Source organism: Hemiscyllium ocellatum, chromosome 21, assembly GCF_020745735.1.
Source record: "Hemiscyllium ocellatum isolate sHemOce1 chromosome 21, sHemOce1.pat.X.cur, whole genome shotgun sequence".
In the NCBI taxonomy this organism is placed as follows: Eukaryota; Metazoa; Chordata; class Chondrichthyes; order Orectolobiformes; family Hemiscylliidae; genus Hemiscyllium; species Hemiscyllium ocellatum.
The window spans coordinates 25,797,153-25,819,217 of NC_083421.1; the positions used below are offsets into that span (position 1 = coordinate 25,797,153).

At 43.2% G+C, this 22,065-nt stretch overlaps 1 protein-coding gene across 2 annotated transcripts in view; it reads left to right on the forward strand.

Annotated features, from left to right (window-relative positions):
* Positions 1-960: 960 nt before the first annotated feature.
* abca2 (ATP-binding cassette, sub-family A (ABC1), member 2) overlaps positions 961-22,065 on the forward strand; it is a 541,802-nt gene continuing 520,697 nt past the window's right edge. For both annotated transcript variants that reach the window (XM_060841298.1, XM_060841299.1), the window contains exon 1: positions 961-1,854. In XM_060841298.1, coding sequence (XP_060697281.1) covers positions 1,789-1,854 — 66 coding nt within the window. In that variant the 5' untranslated portion in view covers positions 961-1,788. The remainder of the gene's footprint in view (positions 1,855-22,065) is intronic.

The following is a 22,065-nucleotide window of genomic DNA, read 5'->3' on the forward strand; positions in this document are numbered from 1 at the left end:
CAAGACCAGAGGCATTATCACTTAATTGCAAAAAGAACACGTTTATTGATCATAACCATGTTCTTGTTTCTGTGAGCTTGCTGTGAGCAATATTCCTGGCTGTATTTCCTACATCATAACAATGACTACCAATCAAAATTAAAAATCACACAACACCAGGTTATAGTACAACAGGTTTATTTGGAAGCACTAGCTTTCGGAGCGCTGCTCCTTCATCAGGTGGCCGTGGAGCTAGTCATCAGAAAGCTAGTGCTTCCAATTAAACCTGTTGAACTATAACCTGGTGATGTATAACTTTCAGTGAGAGGGTGGCTCAGTGGTTAGTACTGATGCCTCACAGTGCCAGAGACTTGGGTTCAAATCCTGCCTTGGGCAACTATCTGTGTGGAGTTTGCACATTCTCCCTGTGTCTGTGTGGGTTTGCTCTGGATTCCTCCCATAGTCAAAAGATGTGTAGGCCATGTGAGATTACCTGGAGTGCTAGGTGGATTAGTCAGAGGTAAATATAGTGGGGGTGAGTTACTCTTATCAGGGTTGGTGTTTGTTGGGCTGAAGGGCCTGTTTCCACACTGTAGGGAATCCAATCAAATTTTTAACTTTGTCCAACACTGGCACCTCCAAATTGTACACTTCAAAAGTATTTCATTTTCTGTCCAACAGATTGCCAACGGGTTGTGAAGGGTGCTATATAAATGTAAGGTTTTTCTCTATATACGAGCACGAATAATGCACTGGGAGGTGTACACAAACACACACGTACATGACCACGCAGAGAGGAAACAATTCACTCTGATGAGAAACAAGCGACACTCGCCGAGATGCTGAGCCTGACCCAGGGTGCACGAGCACAACGGGGACGAGGAATGACGGGGGGCACGCGCGCGCGCGCTGTGGGAACGCGGACCGTCAGCGAGTGACGGGGGCGCGCACCCCCAGTGAGTGACGGCGGGGTGGAGGGGACAGAGACGGGAGCGAGCGCGCTGGCGGGGACGCGCGGCGGTCCCATTGCAGCCGCCTGCCTTCTGCTTGTTGTCTTTGTTTCCCCCCCCCACCCCCGGTTTGTTGGTTTGTTTGTTTTTGGGGAGGGGGTGCACGGGGAGGTTTAAAGCTGCAGGAGCAGGAGGTGGGGGAGATGCTGAGGATGTTGCAGCCCCGGGGCTGCGGGAGCACCGCCACCGCCTCCAGTGAGCGGAGTCCGGGCGGAGAGTGAGCGGGGAGGCGCTGCTCACCTTCCGCTGTCCGCAGCCTCTCACTCACACAGGCACAGAGAGAGACACACACACACACACACACACAGACAGACAGACAGAGACACACACACAGACAGACAGAGACACACACACAGACACACAGACAGACAGACACAGAGAGAGAGACACACACACACAGACAGACAGACAGAGACACACACACACACACAGACAGACAGACAGACAGACAGACAGACACAGAGAGAGAGACACACACACACAGAGAGAGAGACACACACACACAGACAGACAGACAGAGACACACACACACAGACAGACAGACAGACACAGAGAGAGAGACACACACACACAGACAGACAGACACAGAGAGAGAGACACACACACACACACACAGACATAGAGAGAGAGACACACACAGACATAGAGAGAGACACACACAGAGACAGACACTCAGACATACACACAGAGAGACACACACACACACAGAAACAGAGAGAGACACAAACACTCAGACACACACACACAGACACACACTCAGAGAGACACAAACACAGAGACTCAGAGAGACACAGCAGCCATGGGCTTCCTCCACCAGCTACATCTCCTCCTCTGGAAGAACATCACCCTGAAACGCCGGAGCCCGGTGAGTCACTTAAGTCTCCCCCATTTCTCTCTCCCTCTATTTTTATTTTTTTCTTCTTTTTAATCAGTAAAACCTCCAGGAGATTTGGTCTGGTCTGTGCTCTAAGAGCTCAGCTCGCTGATGGAGGGAGGGTTTCTGTTCAGACAGGATTACCCCCCACCCACTCCTCCAGTCCCTTAGACCCCACCCCTCCAGTCTGTAAAACAGGATTACCCCCCACTCACTCTAGTCCCTTAGACAGCATTACCCCCTACCCTTCCAGTCCCTTAGACAGGATTAACCCCCACCCCTCCAGTCTGTAAGACAGGATTACCCTCGCACCCCCCACCCCTCCAGTCTGTAAAACAGGATTACCCTCGCACCCCCCACCCCTCCAGCCTGTCAGACAGGATTCACCCCTCCAGTGTCTCAGACAGGATTACCCACCCCCACCCCTCTAGTGTCTCAGACAGGATTACCACCCCACCCCTCCAGTCCCTCAGTCAGGATTACCCTCCCACCCAGTGTCTCAGATAGGATTACCCCCCAACCCCTCCACTCTGTCAGATGTCCCTTCCTCGATCCAGGAGTTTATATTGCCTTCCTCCCGAAGTTTCTTCCTGTTTGCTTGGGGAGTGCAGATCCAGCTGCTGGTTATATTGTGGTAGCGCCTACCTGCAGGGAGAAACACTTCTGTTACTACGCACTTCAGCATCAACACTCGAGCAGTACAATGCATTTGCCCCTGCCCCTCAACTTAAAATATTTTTAAAAAGCGCTTCCAGTTGCCAGACTTTTTAAATAGAATATAGTTTTGAGCAATAGAGTACCTGGAATTGACTAGTAATTGTGATCAACTGGTAACTGTGATATGGCCATCTCTTCGAGATTTTTCCTTTCAGAGTTCAGCGTTAACCCATTCCTAGTTTTGTATCAAGCAGTTGTCATACTGTTACCTTTTGTAACAGTTGATAGTTGAGTTAAAGCTGTACTCGAAAGTAATGGTTTGTAAGTGTTGTCTTAGTATTGACAAGTTACATCTCTACAGAGAAAGGAATCTGACCAGTTTCTGTGTTTTTTCAGGACATGAGATTGTAATTGCTGTTTGTCACTGAGCCTGACTTGGGTTTCTGTTTGACAATCTGTTTTAGCTTGGAACAAGGAGGGATATGAAAAGATTTTTTAAAACTTCATTAGCGGCACAAATTGCTTTGATATGTGTTAAACAAAGGAGCAGCGATGCAATCTTAAAGAACCAATTCATTAATCAATAAGACTGGGTACATTCAGTAAAATATTGGACAGCATTACCCACTACCCCCTCCAGCCCAACATTGGACTCATGATTTGGAGATGCCGGTGTTGGACTGGGGTGTACAAAGTTAAAAATCATACGACACCAGGTTATAGTCCAACAGGTTTAATTGGAAGCACACTAGCTTTCGGAGCGACGCTCCTTCAGGTGATTGTGGAGGGCTCGATCGTAACACAGAATTTATAGCAAAAATTTGCAGTGTGATGTAACTCAAATTATACATTGAAAAATTGACTGTTAAGCCTTTCATCTGTTAGAATACAGTAATAGTTTCACTTCTTCTTTCATGTGTAAATCACAAAACCCTTTTTTTTAAAGTTGCATTCTCGGGTTAGCTGTTAACAATGGTGATAGCTAGACAATATGTTGAAGGTGTTAGCCCCCTGTGTTCTCTGTCTATGACCTGATGTTTAGATTGATTCTAATCTAAAAAGTGAGATAACAGAGTTTTACATAAATTCATGCAGTGTTTGAGCTCAGAGTTCTACATGAATGCATGCAGTTTTTGAGCAAAGTGCAATGTAACTCTGCAAGTACAAATTCACCCCACAAAATGTGTGCGCATGTGGGTCTTTGTCTGTGTGTGTGTGTGTGTGTGTGTGTGTGTGTCTGTCTGTCTGAGGTGGGGGTTGTGAGTTTGAGAAAGTGTGCGTGTGTAGTGAGTGCAGAGTGTCTTAAGTCTGTGAGGGGATGCATGTGAGAGTGTGGGACTGTGTGTGTCTATACGGGTGTGTGTGGGTGTCTGTTTACCTGTCCCTGTGTACCTGTGTACCTGTGTCCGTCCGTGTGTCCGTCCGTGTGTCCGTCCGTGTGTCCGTCCGTGTGTCCGTGTCCGAGTATATTTGTGTGTGTGTATAGTGCAATGGTAATGTGACATGAACCCTCCCTATGGGTACCGAACTTAGCTATCAGCCTCTGCTCGGCCACTTTCCTCTGCTGCCTGTCCTGAAGTCCACCTTGGAGGATGGTCACCCGAAGGTCCGAGGCTGAATGCCCTCGACCACTGAAGTGTTCCCCAACTAGGAGGGAACCCTCCTGTCTGTTGATTGTGCGGTGTCCATTCATCCGTTGTCCTAGCCTTTGAGTATTCAACTTTTTAAAAAAAAAGGGTTTTGTGATTTACACATGAAAGAAGTGAAACTATCACTGTATTCTAACAGATGAAAGGCTTAACAGACAATCAATTTTTCGAAGTATAATTTCAGTTACATCACACTGCAAATCTTTGCTATAAATTCTGTGTTACGATCGAGCCCTCCACTATCACCTGATGCAGGAGCGTCACTCTGAAAGCTAGTAGGCTTCCAATTAAACCTGTTGGACTATAACCTGGTGTTGTGTGATTTTTAACATTGGACTCAAAATGTAATAGCCATTTGATGTACTATTTGTATTTACCGAAATGAAAACTGAGGTTGATGGAAAATCTCGGCAGGTCTGGCAGCATCTGAGAAGAGCAACCAAAATTAATGTTTTGGGTTTGGTGACCCTTCCTTGCTTCTGACTCGAAATGTTCACTTTGATTTCTCTTCGCAGATGCTGTCAGACCCGCTGAGCTTTTCCAGCGGCCTCCGTTTATGTTTACTTGTTCACTGTTGGATAACATTGGCTGTGATTTTTGCATGTCACAGTAATTGTGTGATTTAAATTATTGGTGAACTTGCCTTTTGCAATTGTGTTGTGATTTACATCACTTTATGGTTTGCACCTTATGCCAACTGTGGAACGTTCATATCTTGGTCAGTAGTTGTGAATGCAAACCTCATTTGAGAGACGAGAGTATGTAATTCTGGGTGACAATGCACAGTAAAATTGGTGAGATGCTCACTATCAGATGTTCTGCCTTATAGATGAGTCATTCAACTGAGGATTCCATCTTGAGCCGTGGCCAACATTTATCTCTTAATTAACTTCACTAAAACGCATTTTCTGGGTGCTTTATGATAGGTTACTTTACACAAGTTGCCTCCTGAGTTTCATACATGGCATCAATGAAATCACTTGAAAGAGTACATTATTACGTACTTTGGGGCATCCTCAGGTTGTGAAAGGCGCTATAAGAATGTACATTGCTCTTCTTCAGTAACAGGTTTGGTGTCCTTGAATGTTCCAATACCGGCTGTAGAATTAAAAAGACTGAAGGAACAGGAAGATGGAAAAACTGACTTGTATCAAGTTCTAGCAAGTTCTGGCCCTTTCTTGGAAAGGCCACTGGAACAATGTCTGCATAGCATCCTGCAGTTAGCTGTTTCTAAAAAAAAACCCTGTTTTTGTGAAGAATGTTTAAAATTTTAAATTGGAGCAGAATTTTATGATTTGAGAGACCCAACAGTAAAACTTTCTTTAAAAAACTGTGTAATTTTTCAGTTGATTTAATCATGCCTTCAAACAATATTGAAACTGAGACTATTTTGAGTTACCTTACAGCCTTTCCCAACAGCTATATCAGTTGAATTCATTGTAGTGTCAGCTGTGACCCAGTGGGTAATACACTTGCCTTTGGCTCTGAAGGCTTGTGTACAAATCCAACTCTAGGCATTTGTGCCCAACATTTAAGAGTGTATGGGAAGTTTCCTGCTTTGCATGAGATGGAAAGTTGAGGTGTTGTTTGTTGATACAAAAGATCTGATGGCTCTTTTTATAAATACTTCCAATATAGCAAAGGAGAGGCGAATAGGCTATATATTCTTGTCTATAGTTGGATGTATGAGCACGTGCATGACAGTTCGGGAAAGAAAACCCCAAAAATAAGAGGCCTAAGGATGCAGATGCACAGAAACATGAAAGTGGAGTCGCAGGTAGACAGGATAGTGAATAAAATGTTTGGTATGCTTTATTGGTCAGTGTATTGAGTATAGGAATTGGAAGGTCATATTACAGCTGTACACTTTTGAAATTCTGCATTCAGTTCTGGTCTCCCTGCTAAAAGGAGGATGTTGTGAAACTTGAAAGGGTTCAGAAAAGATTTACAAAGATGCTGCCAGGGTTGGAGGGTTTGATCTCTTGGGAGAGGCTGAATACCACTGGAGCTATTTTCACTGGAGTATCAGAGGCTGAGGGGGTGACCTTATAAAGATTGATAAAATCATGAGGGGTATAAGTAGGGTGAATAGCCAAGATCTCTTCCTCCATGGTGAAGGAGTCTAAGACTGGAAAGCATAGGTTTAAGGTGAGAGGGCAAAGATTTAAAAGGGGCCCTAGGAGCAACGTTTTCACACAGGACAGTACGTGTATGGAATGAGCTGTCAGATGAAGTGGTGGAGACTGGTAAAATTACATTTAAAAGACATCTGGATGGGTATATAAATAGGAAGGGTTTGGAGGGATTTGGGCCAAATATTGGCAAAAGGGACTAGATTAATTTAGGATATCTAGTTGGTATGGACAGGTTGGACTGAGGGCTCTGTTTCCATCCTGTACATCTCTATGACTCTTTATTTAAAAAAAACTTACAAAGACTTGTATGAAGTTCATTAAGACAGTGCATAATATTAAAGGTGCTATATAAATAAGTGTCTGAAGGCACAGAGTGACAGTGAGCTACAAGTGAAAAAACTAGGTCACAGAGTCATACAGTGAAGAAAAAAAACAGACCCTTTGGCCCAACTTGTCCATCACAACTAGATTTCCTGAACTAGTCCTATTTGCCAGCATTTGACCCATATGATTCTGGGTAATCTAAGATGGAGGACGGGAAAGATTTCTGGCTGTAACAGCTGTTCCTTTTTTGAGGTATTTTAGCTGGAAGTGATTTCTTTGAATTCCAGGAGCAGCAACAGCAATTACTGTTTTAGATGCTGTTGCATTGTCTTGGAACTTTGGGGGAAAAAAAATCAAAACAACAGCAGATTTAAAAGGGAGAAGAACAGACAAAGGAAGCGCATGGTGAGGACAGTGCGGGGGAGAGAGAGAGAAAGAAACTGACACCACAGGGTACCTGCACAGTTACTGCCTTTGCTGTTTAAATTCATGTATTGCTGGACATCGGAGTGCATCTGGGAATATTAACAAATAGTGAAATTCACAATTGATCTTGAGAAAGTGTTTGGGCAAAGTTCACAGCACAGAATCAGATAAGTTAATTATTTTAAGTGGCTGACAGAAGCTCTGCAGTAGCGGGTAGAGTAGGTTCTTTCTTGAACATATGTTTTCTGAGATATCTCTTGATTAAACTTAAAATATAAGCCATTATTGTTAATCTAACCTGGGGCAGTGCATTTTAGAGGGATGAGACGGTGTTATTTTCTGGGGCAGTAGATTGTGAAGGAGCAATAATGGCCTTTAGTAGAGTGATTTGTGCTTCTTCTCAGACGTGGGAGTTTAGAGAGAGGGATATAGAATCATCGAGATGTACAGCATGGATACAGACCCTTCGGTGTTGGAATATTGCGTGCAATTCTGCTCTCCTTCCTATCGGAAAGTTGTTGTGAAACTTGAAATGGTTCAGAAAAGATTTACAAGGATGTTGCCAGGGTTGGAGGATTTGAGCGATCGGGAGAGGTTGAACAGGCTGGGGCTGTTTTCCCTGGAGTGTTGGAGGCTGAGGGGTGACCTTATAGAGGTTTACAAAATTATGAGGGGGCATGAATAGGATAAATAGACAAAGTCTTTTCCCTGGGGTGGGGGAGTCCAGAACAAGAGGGCATAGATTTAGGGTGAGAGGGGAAAGATATAAAAGAGACCTAAGGGGCAACGTCTTCACACAGAGGATGGTATGTGTATGGAATGAGCTGCCAGAGGATGTGGTGGAGGCTAGTACAATTGCAACATTTAAGAGGCATTTGGATGGGTAAATGAATAGGAAGGGTTTGGAGGGATATGGGCCGGGTGCTGGCAGTGGGACAAGATTGGGTTGGGATATCTGGTTGGCGTGGACAGGTTGGACCAAAGGGTCTGTATCCATGCTGTACATCTCTATGACTCTATATCCCTCTAAACCCATCATATTCATGTACCTGTCCAAATATTTTTTTAAATGTTGTAATAGGTCAGATGACTGAAAACAAAGAGGATGGAAGTCAGGTAGAAAGTTACAGGAAAGATATTCTAAAACTTGGGGCTTTAGCAAGTGGAGCATGGCAAACAGGCCAATTAAAAATGGGGAAGCTCTTTTAAATTTACCTAATCAATTAAAACAAATTAACCAAATTATACCAGATTAGATGTTTTTTTTCAAGGGGCACTGTTACAACAATCAAACATTAAAATTGATTTAAACAAAACTGAAATTAATATATCATTTTAAAGATTAAACAGGCACTCCAGCCCCTGCTGTGCCCATTGATTAGATTAGATTACTTACAGTGTGAAAACAGGCCCTTCGGCCCAGCAAGTCCACACCGACCCGCTGAAGCGCAACCCACCCAGACCCATTCCCCTACATTTACCCCTTCACCTAACTCTACAGGCAATTTAGCGTGGCCAATTCACCTAGCCTGCACATTTTTGGACTATGAGAGGAAACCAGAGCACTTGGAGGTAACCCACGCAGACACGGGGAGAATGTGCAAACTCCACACAGTCAGTTTGCGCACCAAGATGGTATTGAATTTGTCGGCAATAATGGTTGACATATAAATATGAGGACAACGCAGGAGATAGCCACTTTTTTTCGGGAGTGGATGACAATATTGTAGAATATCCTCACCCTTGCACCAATTGTGCAACATTCTAATTATCAAAATGTTGCATAAGACACAACTTCACAATATTGCCTATTGGTGTTGGCAACATTTGATCTTCCCAGTAAAACGTGCTCATTCTTTTTAGCTCTTATCTGTATTGTGTTTCTTTTCATTGCTGCGCCTACAGTTTTGCTAAATTGCACATTCAAGTGCGAAGTTTGGGCCTGCTCAATTATCAAACCCTCCCCAGCATCCTGTATTGTGAGAGGTGATGGGTGCCTGGTTTGTTGGTCTCTGTGGTTAGCAATGAACGTCAGTGTGAATTGGTTGTGGTCATTGTTTCAAACAGCAACCTGGAGAAGATGTGCATATGTTAATATTAACTCATTGTTAAAATACTGTTTGTGATGTAGTTTAAATATTAGAATCTAGGAAAGGGGAGCTGGAATAAGATTGAACCTGCTGAATTTCTACATAAACATGACTCATCTGCCTTCTCATCAAATTCCTTGAATTCCCTTAGTGTTCAAAATTCTGTCAATCTCTGCATTAATTATACTCAACCAATGAACGCTTTTGCTCGAAACGTTGATTTTGCTGCTCCTCGGATGTTGCCTGAACTGCTGTGCACTTCCAGCACCTCTAATCCAAAATCTGGTTTCCAGCATCTGCAGTCATTGTTTTTACCTAAATGAACATCTGCAGCCCAACGGAGTCGAGAATTCCAAAGATTGGTAGCCCTCTGAGTGGAGATATGTTTTATCATGTTGGTGCTAAAAGACTGTCCCTCACCCTAGTTTTCCCAACCATGAGAAAGAGCCTCTCAGTGCCTTACCCTGTCAAACCTTATAAAAGATTTATCGTTCTCGATGAGTTCTGTTTAATTGTTGATTGTAGGCCCCTTCTACTCAAGCTCTTCTCAAATGACTGCCCTCTAACCCTAGGGCTTAATCTGATAAACTTTTGTTGCACCCTTTCTATAAAGAAAATGCAATCTTCCTTGGGGACGGTGATTAAATCCCTATTTAATGACTAGACGACTTCCTTTTTTTTCATATAATACAACCTCCTTAAGGGATGCGCACCATTTTCTTTACTGTTTCCTGATTCAGTTTTGTAGTATACTAAATTTTTGTGATTTGTGTAGAAGAGCATCCATATTTGAGTGCCAACATTCTCTAATCTCTCACCTTTTTAAAATTTAATATTTCGACACCTGATACTTCATCTTCCACCTTGTCCAATCATTCAACTTGTCATGGTCTATTTGCAGTCGTTTCACTTCCTCCTCGTAGCCCATATTTTGATTAGATTAGATTACTTACAGTGTGGAAACAGGCCCTTCGGCCCAACAAGTCCGCACCGACCCGCCGAAGCGCAACCCACCCATACCCCTACACTCACCCCTTCACGTAACACTACAGGCAATTTAGCATGGCCAATTCACCTAACGTGCACATCTTTGGATCGTGGGAGGAAACCCACGCAGACACAGGGAGACTGTGCAAACTCCACACACACAGTCACCTGAGTCGGGAATTGAACCCGGTTCTCTGGCGCTGTGAGGTAGCAGTGCTAACCACTGTGCCACCATGCCGTTCACTGAGCTTTGTGTTGGCAACAAGCCTGGATTGATTAAACTTGGTCCCCTCACCTAAGTAACTGATTGACATCTCCTGATTTTCTACAATGTAAGGTAACCGTGAAAAAAATTGCAGAGTTTAGGAGAGCGTTATTTGTACAGTGGATGGAGAGTGTGTGAAACTCGCTACAGGAAATAGTTGAGAAGAATTGTGTTGATATATTTAAAAGGAGGCTCGTTAAGAATATGAGGGAGAAGAGAATAGTCATGCTGACGGTTAAATAATAAAGGATAGGCTAGAACATAACAGCATGGATTGATGGACTGAATGGCTTGTTTTTTGTTTTGTATCTCCTGAGTGTTTTCAGTAAATAAAACTGTCCTGCCGTGTGCACAAAGCAGAATACAGAAACATGTACATTGTGCAATTCTACTACAATTCTGCTGCTTTCTCAGCAAACCTTTTGGAATCCTATTTGTGCCTTCATGTCCAAGAAGAAATAAAATTGACTTTCTATTTCACACCCTAATAGCTTAGCCAGTACATACTGAAAGCCCTGAAAAATGTCTCACTGCCCAACAGACTAATTGTAATTCAACTGAAATGTGTTGAAGTAATTTACTTCAATGTGGAAATATAAACATTGTCGTTTAATCTCCAGCTCTTTCCGAGATTATGATAAAGGCCAAATACAAATAATCCCAGCATTCCCCTGCCAGGAAGCCTCTTGTGCTGTGTGATATTTGCTTGTTTAACTTCTTTCCATAGGTTCTCCTCTGCCCTTGCAGTTTGTTTTACGTGTAATTCCTCTCTTTACCTCTGTGGTTGACTCTCAGGCTTTCTGTCCAAGACCCTCTGCTGCATTTACTGTTGAACTAGCTTATCCCACCCCTTCCCTCCCAATCCAGCCCCCATATTCCTCTACCAGTCACACAGAGGTTTCTTGTTAAAAGTAATGCACGGTATTCATTGTAAATTTATTTACAAGAGAAGGCCTGGTTATGCATCCCTGCTTCTGAGGTCAGCGTCAGAGCTCAGTGCCAGGAATTGATGCAAAATTAAGATCAGAAAGTGCTGGAGAACCTCCAGAGCATCTTTGGACAGAGAAACAGAGTTAATGATTCCAGTCCAATATGATTTCTTCAGGACCGAAAGGGACTGAAACTGTTGACCGAGGGGGAGGAGGACCAAGTGGAACAAAGGTGAGGGTGCTTTGAGCAAAAGGCAAAGGGAATGCTAATGATAATAAAAAGAGAAATAGAGATTTAAAATGGGTGTAAATGGCAGGAATGAAAATGAGGAAATGGGTCCACTCTGTTGAGAACAAAGACAACGTGATCCCAACGAGCCAAGAAAGGGGTGAGGGGGGTGGGGGGGTGGGGGAAGAAAGGTCAATCAATCTAAAGATCGAGGAGAGTGCTTCCCTATCACCAGCTTAGGTTGTGTGTTAACTTGTAAATGTTTCTAACAGGCTAAGTATCAATCAGTGAGAATAAGAGCGACTCTTGGTCAGCCATGTAATGGATGGAGAGTTAGAGTGTCTACCATCATTAGCCATACTCTAGACTATAAACATAGGAGTACAAGTATATTATCACAGTAGCATTGATTTCCTGAATGACACACTGCCACTGTATTGTATTTCTTTTGAGTTTTACATGCCTTCCCAGTGGTTAGCACTGCTACCCCACAGCACCAGGGTTCGAGTCCACCCTCGGACGACTGGGTCTTCATGGGTTTCCTCTGGGTGTTTCCGTTTCCACCCAGATGTGCAGATTATATAGGTTAGACATGGGAATTGCAGGGTTGCAAAGGTAGTGTAGGGGCTGGCTCTGGGTGGGATGCTGTTTGGAAGGTTGGTGTGTTGGTTCCATGGGCTGAATGGCCTGCTTCCATACTGTAGGGATCCTATGCTTCAAGACGTCCAGAAGAGAAAGAAGTACTTTGTTTTGAAAGTGTTTTTGTTTGGAAAATAGCTCATCAAGTTGATCAGAGTAAACTTTACTACCTGCAATGATATATACAATTGGATAATTTGTGATGATTGTTAAGAAGTAAACATTGGCTGGGTCATAGAGTCATAGCGATGTACAGCACAGAAACAGACCCTTCGGTCCGACTCGACAATGCCAACGAGACATCCCAACCCAATCTAGTCCCATTTGCCAGCACCCAGCCCATGTCCCTCCAAACCCTTTCTATTCATATACCATTCCAGATGCCTTTGTAATGCTGTAATTGTACTAGCTTCTGCCACTTCCTCTGGCAGCTCATTCCATACACGCACCACTCTCTGTGTGAAAAAGTTGCCCCTTAGGTCTCTTTTATATCTTTTCCCCTCTCACCCTAAACCTATGTCCTCTAGTTCTGGAATCCCCCATTCCACAGAAAAGACTTTGTCTATTTATCCTATCCATGCCCCTCATGAATTTATAAACCTTTATAAGGTCACCCCTCAGCATCTGACACTCCAGGAAAAACAGCCCCAGCCTGTACAACTTCTCTCTGTTACTCATTTTCAAAATGTCTTCCCCAATACTGTCCACACTCTCATTTTATAGATAGTTTGATAATCCTTTCAGATCATATATGGTATAAGCTTCTAATCTAGTCTTTAAACTTGGGTGTTTTCAATTAATAGGTGTGTTGCATTCTTGCTTGTTTTTAACATTTTAATTGTTGTGATCTTTCTTACCTTCACGATTCAAGTATTTCTATTTGTGTTTGCACAGTTGGAGTACTGAACAGTTTCCTGAATTGGCTTCTGCTTGTCCTCTATTGTGTATTGTAAGATCTGGAAGCATTGCACACTTTGATAATCTCTGCAGGTAACCAGGTTCTTTAGATAGGCATATAATTTTGACTTTCTGTCCTGAACGCAAATTAGGCAATTCCACAGCTACGTGCTGGTTGCGAACCATGTTCATTCTCCCTTAATTTTTGAAGTTTGTCCCCATTTTTGGGAACTTGCACAGGAGATGGCTTTGCAGATATGCCCCACCTTGCCTTCCAAACATGATCTCTGTTAGTGACAGCAAACTCAGAGGTATCACCTGCAAAACCTCCCCTGCTCTTCTATTAAATGGTCATGAGATTACTTCCATCCACATGAGAGCAACTCAACTAGGAGACGACACGCTGGTGCAATACTCACTCGGTATTTTATTGAATTGTTAAACTAGATTTGGATACTTTCTCAACAACCTGGTCAGGGATATTATTACACCCCTGTGGAGCATTTGGGACTTGAACCCAGGCCTCCTATTTCAGCTAGAGACACTACCAATGTACCACAGAAAGCAGCATTTAATACTCAAGTCTTTAGAATAGGGTTAGAACCCACAAGCATGTGTGCAGTTGTAAATTGTTGCAGCAAGTAATGCTTGACTCTGTCGAACCTCATGGCAAACACGTTTGAAATTATTTGCCCATGACTTGAATCTGGTAACATTTTGCGCCGTTTCTTTATTTTCCAGTTGTAAAGCTTTATAAGCTTTACAAATGATGATTCAATAACCAGGATGTAACTGGAGCACATGAAATATAATGGTCTGGTTTGCAATCTTGAGCTTTTATTATGATGAACCACTTTGTTAATAGTCGGTGTAAATTGTCTTATATTGCCCTCCTTAGCAAACCTCAGCTGCTGAGTCGTATGAGTAATTAATTGTCTTGAAGTTGTAGTTTGAGGATGTGAAAAGATTCTGTTGCGTTGGCTGTTTCACAAACACCCGACTTGAGGTGGTGTTATCGATAATTCCGCACATCCACAAGTTGTATTCCCCAGTTAACACCCTCGTTCTGTGACTGTGTGTTTCTTTGAATTCTTAAAATGAATCCTCTTGAAAATGCTGCCAACTTACAACAGACCATTAGCAAATACCAAAAATGTTGATAACCAATTTTATAACATCCAGTATGGAAACAGACCTTTGGGTCACAACCAGTCTATGCAGGCCATGATCCCAAACTAAACTATCCCACCTTCCCGTTTCTAGCCCATATCCTTCCAAACCTTTCTTATTCATGAACTTCTCCACATTTCATTTTTTTTAAAAAAAAACTGGACTTGCATCCACCACTTCCTCTGACAGTTCATTCCACACAGAAACTGCACTCTGTGAAATAAAGTTGCCCCTCATGTCCTTTTTAAATCTTTCTCCTCTTGCCTTAAAAATAAGCCCCCTAGTTTTGAACTCACCACACCCTAAGGAAAAGACCCTTACCCTTCACCTTATCTAATGCCCCTCATGACCTTACAACCTCAACACTAAGGCCACCCCTCAAACTCATATGCTCCAATGAAAAAAGTCCCAGCCTCTCCTTATAACTCAAAGCCTCCAATCCTGGCAATATCCTTGTAAATCTTTTCTAAACCCTCTCCAGTTTAATAATATCCTTCCTGTAACAGAGCAACCAGAACTGCATACCACATTCCAGAAGAAGCCTCACTAATGTCCCATACAACCTGCAAGCATGCTAATTGCGGCCTTAACCACCACCTACCTGTGACGCAAATTTCAAAGAATTATGTACCTGAACCCCTAGGCTTCTCTGTTCTACAGTGTTACCCAGGGCCCCACCATTAATTGTATAAGTCCTGCCCTTCTTTGTTTTATTTTAGATTAGATTAGATTACTTACAGTGTGGAAACAGGCCCTTCGGCCCAACAAGTCCACACCGACCCGCCGAAGCGCAACCCACCCATACCCCTATACCTAACACTATGGGCAATTTAGCATGGCCAATTCACCTGACCCGCACATCTTTGGACTGTGGGAGGAAACCGGAGCACCCGGAGGAAACCCACGCAGACACGGGGAGAACGTGCAAACTCCACACAGTCAGTCGCCTGAGGTGGGAACTGACTGTGTGGAGTTTGCACGTTTGGAGTTATCAAAATGCAATTTATCCAAACTTAAGCTCCACCTGCCACCCCTCTGCCCAATTGATCAAAATCTCTGAGATCATCTTCACTTGTTATTCTTTCAGATTCGATTAGAGCTGCTTTATTTCTTTGAGCATTTCCTGTGCACCAGTGTTGTGGCGTGTTTTGTTTTTTATTATTATTCAACCGTCCTTGGTTCAGCGAAGCTATGCTGCAGGATCGAACTCCCTTTAGCCGGATAGTACTCCCTCTTATCAAACCAAACCACACACGCGTGTATCATTCTTCCCATCCTGCCTCTGCTGGTTCTTTGAAACAGCTGTCCAATTAATCACAACTCCTCTGCTGCTTTCCTCATAGCACTGCAAATGTTTTCCCTTCAAGTATGTTTTTCGCTCTCGTGTGAAAGCTTGCATTGAGTGTGTTTTCACCACCTTGCTCAGGCAGTACAGATCGTCGCTCACAGCATAAACATCATTATTCCCCCTCCCATTTCTGTTGCCAATAATTTTAAAATCAGTGATGTCTCATTATTGAGACTGGTTAGAGCAATGAACTCGTCAACCATGCCCAGAATGCCATCAGATTCATAAGATATAGGAGCAGAATAGGCCATTCAGCCCATCAGGTTTGCTGTGCCACTCAATCATGGCTGATAGGTTTTGCAACCCCATTCTCCTCACTTCCTGTAATCCTTGATTCCTTCACTAATCAAGAAGCTATCTATCTCTGTCTTAAATACACACAGTAACTAGCCTCCACAGCGTTTTGTGGCAATGACAGATGCACCACCTTCTGGCTGAAGAAATTCCTCCTCTTAGTTCAAAAGCATCATCCCTTCAATCTGAGATTGTTCCCTCAGGTTCTTGGGTATCCTACGAGTGGAAACATCTTCTCCAGTTCCGTTCTATCATGGCCCATCAGTCTTCTGGTACGTTTCAGTGAGATTCCCAAATATCCTTCTAAACTACAGGCCCAGAGTTTTTGACTGCCCCTTTATGTGGTAAATACTTTATCCTCGGGGATCATTCTTGTAAACCACCTCTGGAGCCCTCCAAGGCTGCCTCCTCATCCTTCCTTTGATACAGGGCCGAAAACTGTTCTTACTATTACAAATGTGGTCTGACCAGAGTCTTCATCATCCTTTGCAGTACATCCCTGCTGTTGAAATGAATAGTAACATTGCATTTGCCTTTCTAACTGCCAATTGAATCTGCGTGGTAACTTTAAGAAAATCCTGAACTAGGATTTTTAATGCCTTTCCCCATTTAGAAAATAGTCTACTCCTCTTCTTCTTACCAGAGTGCAAAACCTCTCACTTACCCACATTGTATTCCATTTGTTTCCATCTCCTAGCTTGTCCAAGTCCTTCTGCAGCCTCCCCATCTCCTAAACACTACCTGTCTCTCCATCTATTTTTGTGTCATCTGCAATCTTAGTAACGGTGCCCTCAGTTCCTTTGTCGAGATCATTAATGTATAATTGTGAATAGTTGTGATCCAGCACAGATTCCTTGCAGAACTCCACGAGTCATCAGCTGCCATTCTGAAAAAGACCCTTTTACCCTACTCCCTGCGTTCTGCCAGTCAGCCAATCCTCCATCCATGCCTGTACCTTGCCTGTAGCACCACAGCTCTTATCTTATTTAGCAGCTTCCTATATGATACTTGGTCACAGGCCTTTTGGAAATTCATATAGATCATGTACACTGGCTATTCTTTATTCATTACCTCCTCAAAGAATTCTAACAGATTTCTCAGGCATGACCTCTCCTTGACAATGCTGTGCAGACTCGGTCCGGTTTTACCATGCATTTCCAAGTACTCTGCAATCTCCTCTTTGATGGACTCCAACATCTTACCAATGACCAAGGTCGGACAAAGGCCTGTAATTTCCTGTTTTCTGCCACTCTTTCTTCTGAAAAAGGGGTGTTACGTTAGTCATTTTTCAGTCCTCTATGAACCTCCCTGACTCCAGTGATTCCTAAAAGACCACCACCAATGCTCCACAATCTCCTTCAAAACCTTGGGGTGTAGTCCATCTGGTCTGGGTGATCTACCCACCTCCAGACCTCTTCACCTTCTCCTTAGTGATGGCCACTACACTCACTCCTGCACCCGACTCCCTTGAAGTTCTAGAATGCTGCCAGTGTGAAAATTGATGCAAAATATCTATTCAGTTCCTCTGACATTTATTTGTTCCCCATTACTACTTCTCCAGCATCCTGTTCCAGTGGTTTCAACATCCACTTTTGCCTTTGATACATTTTTATCTATTAAAAAAACTCTTGCAGTCATCTTTTTGTATTGCTACCTAGCTTGCCCTTGTGTTTCATCTTCTCCCCTTACTGCTGCTTTTTTAGTTGTCCTCTGCTTTTTTTTATTGGTTTGCCATTAATCTTCACCATATGCCTTGTTTGTTCAGTGAATGCGTGTGTCAGTGATTGTGATGGCTTCGAAGGTCTCCTCACATTCTGTCCCGAGTCTCTACCGGGGTGGCCAAGTGGACATTGAAATTAATGTTAATAAGCCCTTGAGTGTGGAGGGGAAAAAATCAACTGGTGTTCCTGTTTCTGTTGGCCACACAGCAGCTCCTGTGGGTTAGAGTGTGTGGTGCCTTGGCTGGGATCAGGGGTCATGGATAAAGAATAGGTCGGTGACAGGTTGATGAAGGATGGCCAAAACCAATCCGATTGTATCCCATCGGGATACCTATGCCTTCCAGAAGGAAAATAATCAGAAACACAAGTATCATTGGACAGAGGAAGAGAGAATGGACAGAGGGCAATAGTGCACAAGTGAAAGCATGTTAAAGCAGAATTGATCAGAGTGTTTCATGTTGTCGGAGAATATGGTGGGAGCTTTTGGAAAGGAGATATTTATACACAAGATTACAGGCTGTTTGGCCTGATGAGTCTGATCCACCGCCTTTTCTTCACAAGAGCCTCCTGTCGCCCCATTTCATCTCAGCTAAATAGTGCTCATCTCTCCATTTGGTGAGGATTAGTAATGTGCCTACACGAGTGAAGAAGTAATGTTTGTGTTATTTTGCCTGGATTTTGGGAAGCAGTGCGTTTGTGAAATTACTCCTAATAATTCATCCCATTCAGTGTTGGATAAGCATCTGTTGAGGTGCCTCAGTTAAGTGAAATGAGATTCTTGCACTGGTGTCCCTGGTCGGGTTTGTTTAGCTCCCAGCTGATGGCCAGTCATTATGTTGCCACAATGGGAAGCGTTGTCTATGTTAAGAGTTCCATTAGCAGAGTCTGGGTTGCAAACACTAGCTGTGGTGTAGCATCAGAGAGATGTGGATTCAGTATATAATCATTAACTGATTTAATTGAAGACTGAAAGATTGTTAAGACCTGCACTTGTTCAGTGCTCCTCACACTGGAACTCAGAATGGATAGTAATCATTGCATCCCGTGTTGGAAAATGTAAACAAACCTCAGTTCCCTTCCACGGTCTGCTCCGTTTACACCCAGGACTTGCTGATGTCTGGATTAATTTGGTATTTTTGGGGAACAAAATGAAGAATTGATGTTTGATTAATGTACATAAATTTATGCTTCACTGGGTCTCATGATATATGTGAGAAGGTTCTTACACAATCCTTGGTAAGGGATTGTCCAGTCTCCACATTCTGTGCTCAATTCTGGTAGATTGCCCTGACATACAATACAATTCTGTGGACAGCAGTGAGGAGCCACCAGCCCCTTCCCTAGATCCCCTTTGCTTTTGCATGTGACTGCAGAAGGCTATACCACTATACGGAGCAGTACGCCTGATTGTGAAGTCTTGTCTAATGTTGCTGTACAGCATGAAATACTAATGCAAAAAAAAACCAAGCCTGCGGTGGGATGATTATGCTGTAGAAACCTTGGTGCATTCTGTTGAATGCAAATGATCTGGCATGGATCTAGTTATGTGGCTTTTAGCAATGATGTGCATTTCCTGATTTAATCTTCTTCCTGACGCCGTTGCGAAATGTTGCTGTGTTGATTTTCATAATGGGGTTTTGATGGGTTTCCAAGCACTGTTTTAAGTAAAATGTGTTGTTTTTAAAACCGTGATTGATCAGTGGTGATGGGCTTTTGATTTCTTTCACTTAAGCTGGTATTAAGTGTGAAGGCGATGCAGCCCATTTCTTCAGGCTGTCTGTTTTCGCCTGCTGTGTCAGAGAAGCTGAGGTTTCAGATGAACCCATTTTGCTTATTTTCCAAAAACAAAGTGCTGGAGAAACTCGGTTTTGGCTGGATGTGTGGAGAGAAAAAACAAGGTTAATGTTTCAAGTTCATTATCTTTTTTTACTTCTCCAGAGATGCTGACAGACCTGCTGATTTTCTGTTTTTGTTTGGTTCACATCTCGAGCATCTGCAGCTCTTTATTGTTTTATCATGGATTTTTTTTTAATCCCCATCAGGATGTTTCCTGTTGAAGGGCTTTTGCTTGAAATGTCGATTTTGTTTTTTCTGCTCCTTGGATGCTGCCTGACCTGCTATGCTTTTCCAGCACCACTCTAATCTTGACTGGAATCTCTACTGTCAGTCCACCTAACTTTGGGTAGCATCTGGTGGAAGATAAAGGAAGCAGCTCATCAGCCAGCTCTGTGTATGAGGCCCACCTTCCGGCTGCTTATTGCTCGGCCACTGATTTCAGCACAGTCCTAGCAGTGACATAATTGGAGGCATTCAGTGGCTCCTGCCTCTCTGTGTGCCTCTCTGATTAATGTCTGGTCTGAATATGGAATACCACTGTCAAAGGCATCAGTATTGTGGTGCACTGAAGTAAACAAAATCTTGCATTTATTCCACACTTCACAATCTCATTACATCCCAAAATGCTTTATGTGCAACATAGCACGCTCGACACATGATGTGGTGATGTTGGAAATCTGGCAGCCATTTTGTACACTGCAAGCTCTCCACAAACTGGGTAATGTTTAATGATAGTGGTCAAAGGGAAATTTTTGCCAGGACATGGTGATAACTCTGGATATCTAAAAGTGCTGAAGAAACTCAGCAGACTTGGCAGTATCAATGGAGTGAGGAACAAGGTTAACCCTGAAGAAGGTTCACATCAGAATTGAAATGATAACTCTCTCTGCACAGATGCTGCCAGACCTGCTGCGTTTCTCCAGCACTTTCAGATTTCCAGCATCTGCAGCATTTTGCTTTCCTTTGAGTTGTCACCACATGTCCTCGTGAGAGTGTCCCTTTGACCAACATCATTAAAACATTGCCCTGTTGCTGTTGTGGAGACTTAATGCAGATGTATGCCTGCTAAAACACCTCCTCCTCCTCCTAAAACCTCACCACCCCAGCTGATATATACCCAGATACAGTGACCACCTGCTCAGTGATTACAGATGGGCAATATTCATTGGGCCCACATATGGATTACCCCCTTGGTCTCTAATAGGCCCCACTCTTTCCTTGCTGTTAATATACTTATAAAAAGCGTTGGGATTTTTCTTGATCTCATCTGCCAACAATATTTCATTGGCCCTTTTGCCCTCTTCACTCTCTATACTCCTGCAGGTCCTCCCTGATTTTAATGTGCTGAACCTGATATATACTTCCTCCTTTTTCTTTATCAAATTCTTGCTATCCCTTGACATCCAGGGTTCCCTGGACTTGCTGCCCTTGATCTTCACTCGTGGAGGAACACGCTGGCTCTGAATTCTTACTACACTACTTAAGAGTCCCACTTTTCAAATGTAGACTGACTAGCAAGTAGCTGCTCTCAGTCTGTGTTTACCAGATCCTCTCTAATGATATTGAAATCTGCCTTCCCCCAGTTTAGACCCTTGACTTATGCACAATCCTTATCCATTTCCATAATAGTTTTGAAACTTAGAGTTATGGTAACTATCTCCAAAATGCTCACCTACTGACAATTCACCACTTGACTGGCTTAGTCCCCTAAGATTAGGTCTGGCACTGTCCCTTCTTTAGTAGGTCTATCTATGTATTGACACAAAAACCTCTTCTGGATGTACTTTAAAATTTTCACCCTGTTTCACACTGAGGTGATTCCAGTTAATTTTAGGAAAGTTGAAGTCCCTGACAACTAAAATCCTTTTGATCTCGCACCTTTCTGTCACTTACCTAAGTATCTGCCCCTCTGTCTCCCTCTGCTTATGGGGAGGCCTGTAGCATGATCTCAGTAAGGTAATCACCACCTTTTTTTTAGTATTTTTAAGCACTACCCAGATGAACTCAATTGAAGACCTTTCCAGGACATACTCCCTCATTACCGCAGGGATGGTTTCCTTTGTCAATAATACAATGTTGTCTCTCTGTCTCTCTGTCTCTCCTTCTCCCATCACTGTCTGACGGCACCTGAACTTTCTATACCTTGGAATGTTGAGTTGCCAGTCCTGTACTTCAGTCAACCATGTCTCGGTGATTGCAACACATCATGTTCCTAAATGCTGATCAGTGCTCTATGTTCTATGCCTTTTGCTTTAAATTAGATAGAATTTAGCTTTCCGTGCCTCCCACTTGCCTTATCCTTCACCGCCTACTAGACTGATCTAGCATTCCTTCCATATCTGATTGGACCTCGCTCTCGACTTTCCATCTATTCTGTGCCTTGCCTCTATCCAGTTTTGTAGAAACAAGATATTATCTCAGATGGCCTGGTCAATATTTATTCCTTGGCCACGTCACTAAGACAAAAAGAAGATGATTCATGCTAGACTTGAAACATTAACTCTGTCTCTCTCTACAGATTCTGCCAGACCAGCTGAGTTTCTCCAGTAATGTCTGTGATTGTCTCCAATCTCCAGCAGTTGCAGAGTTTTGCTTTATCTCACTAA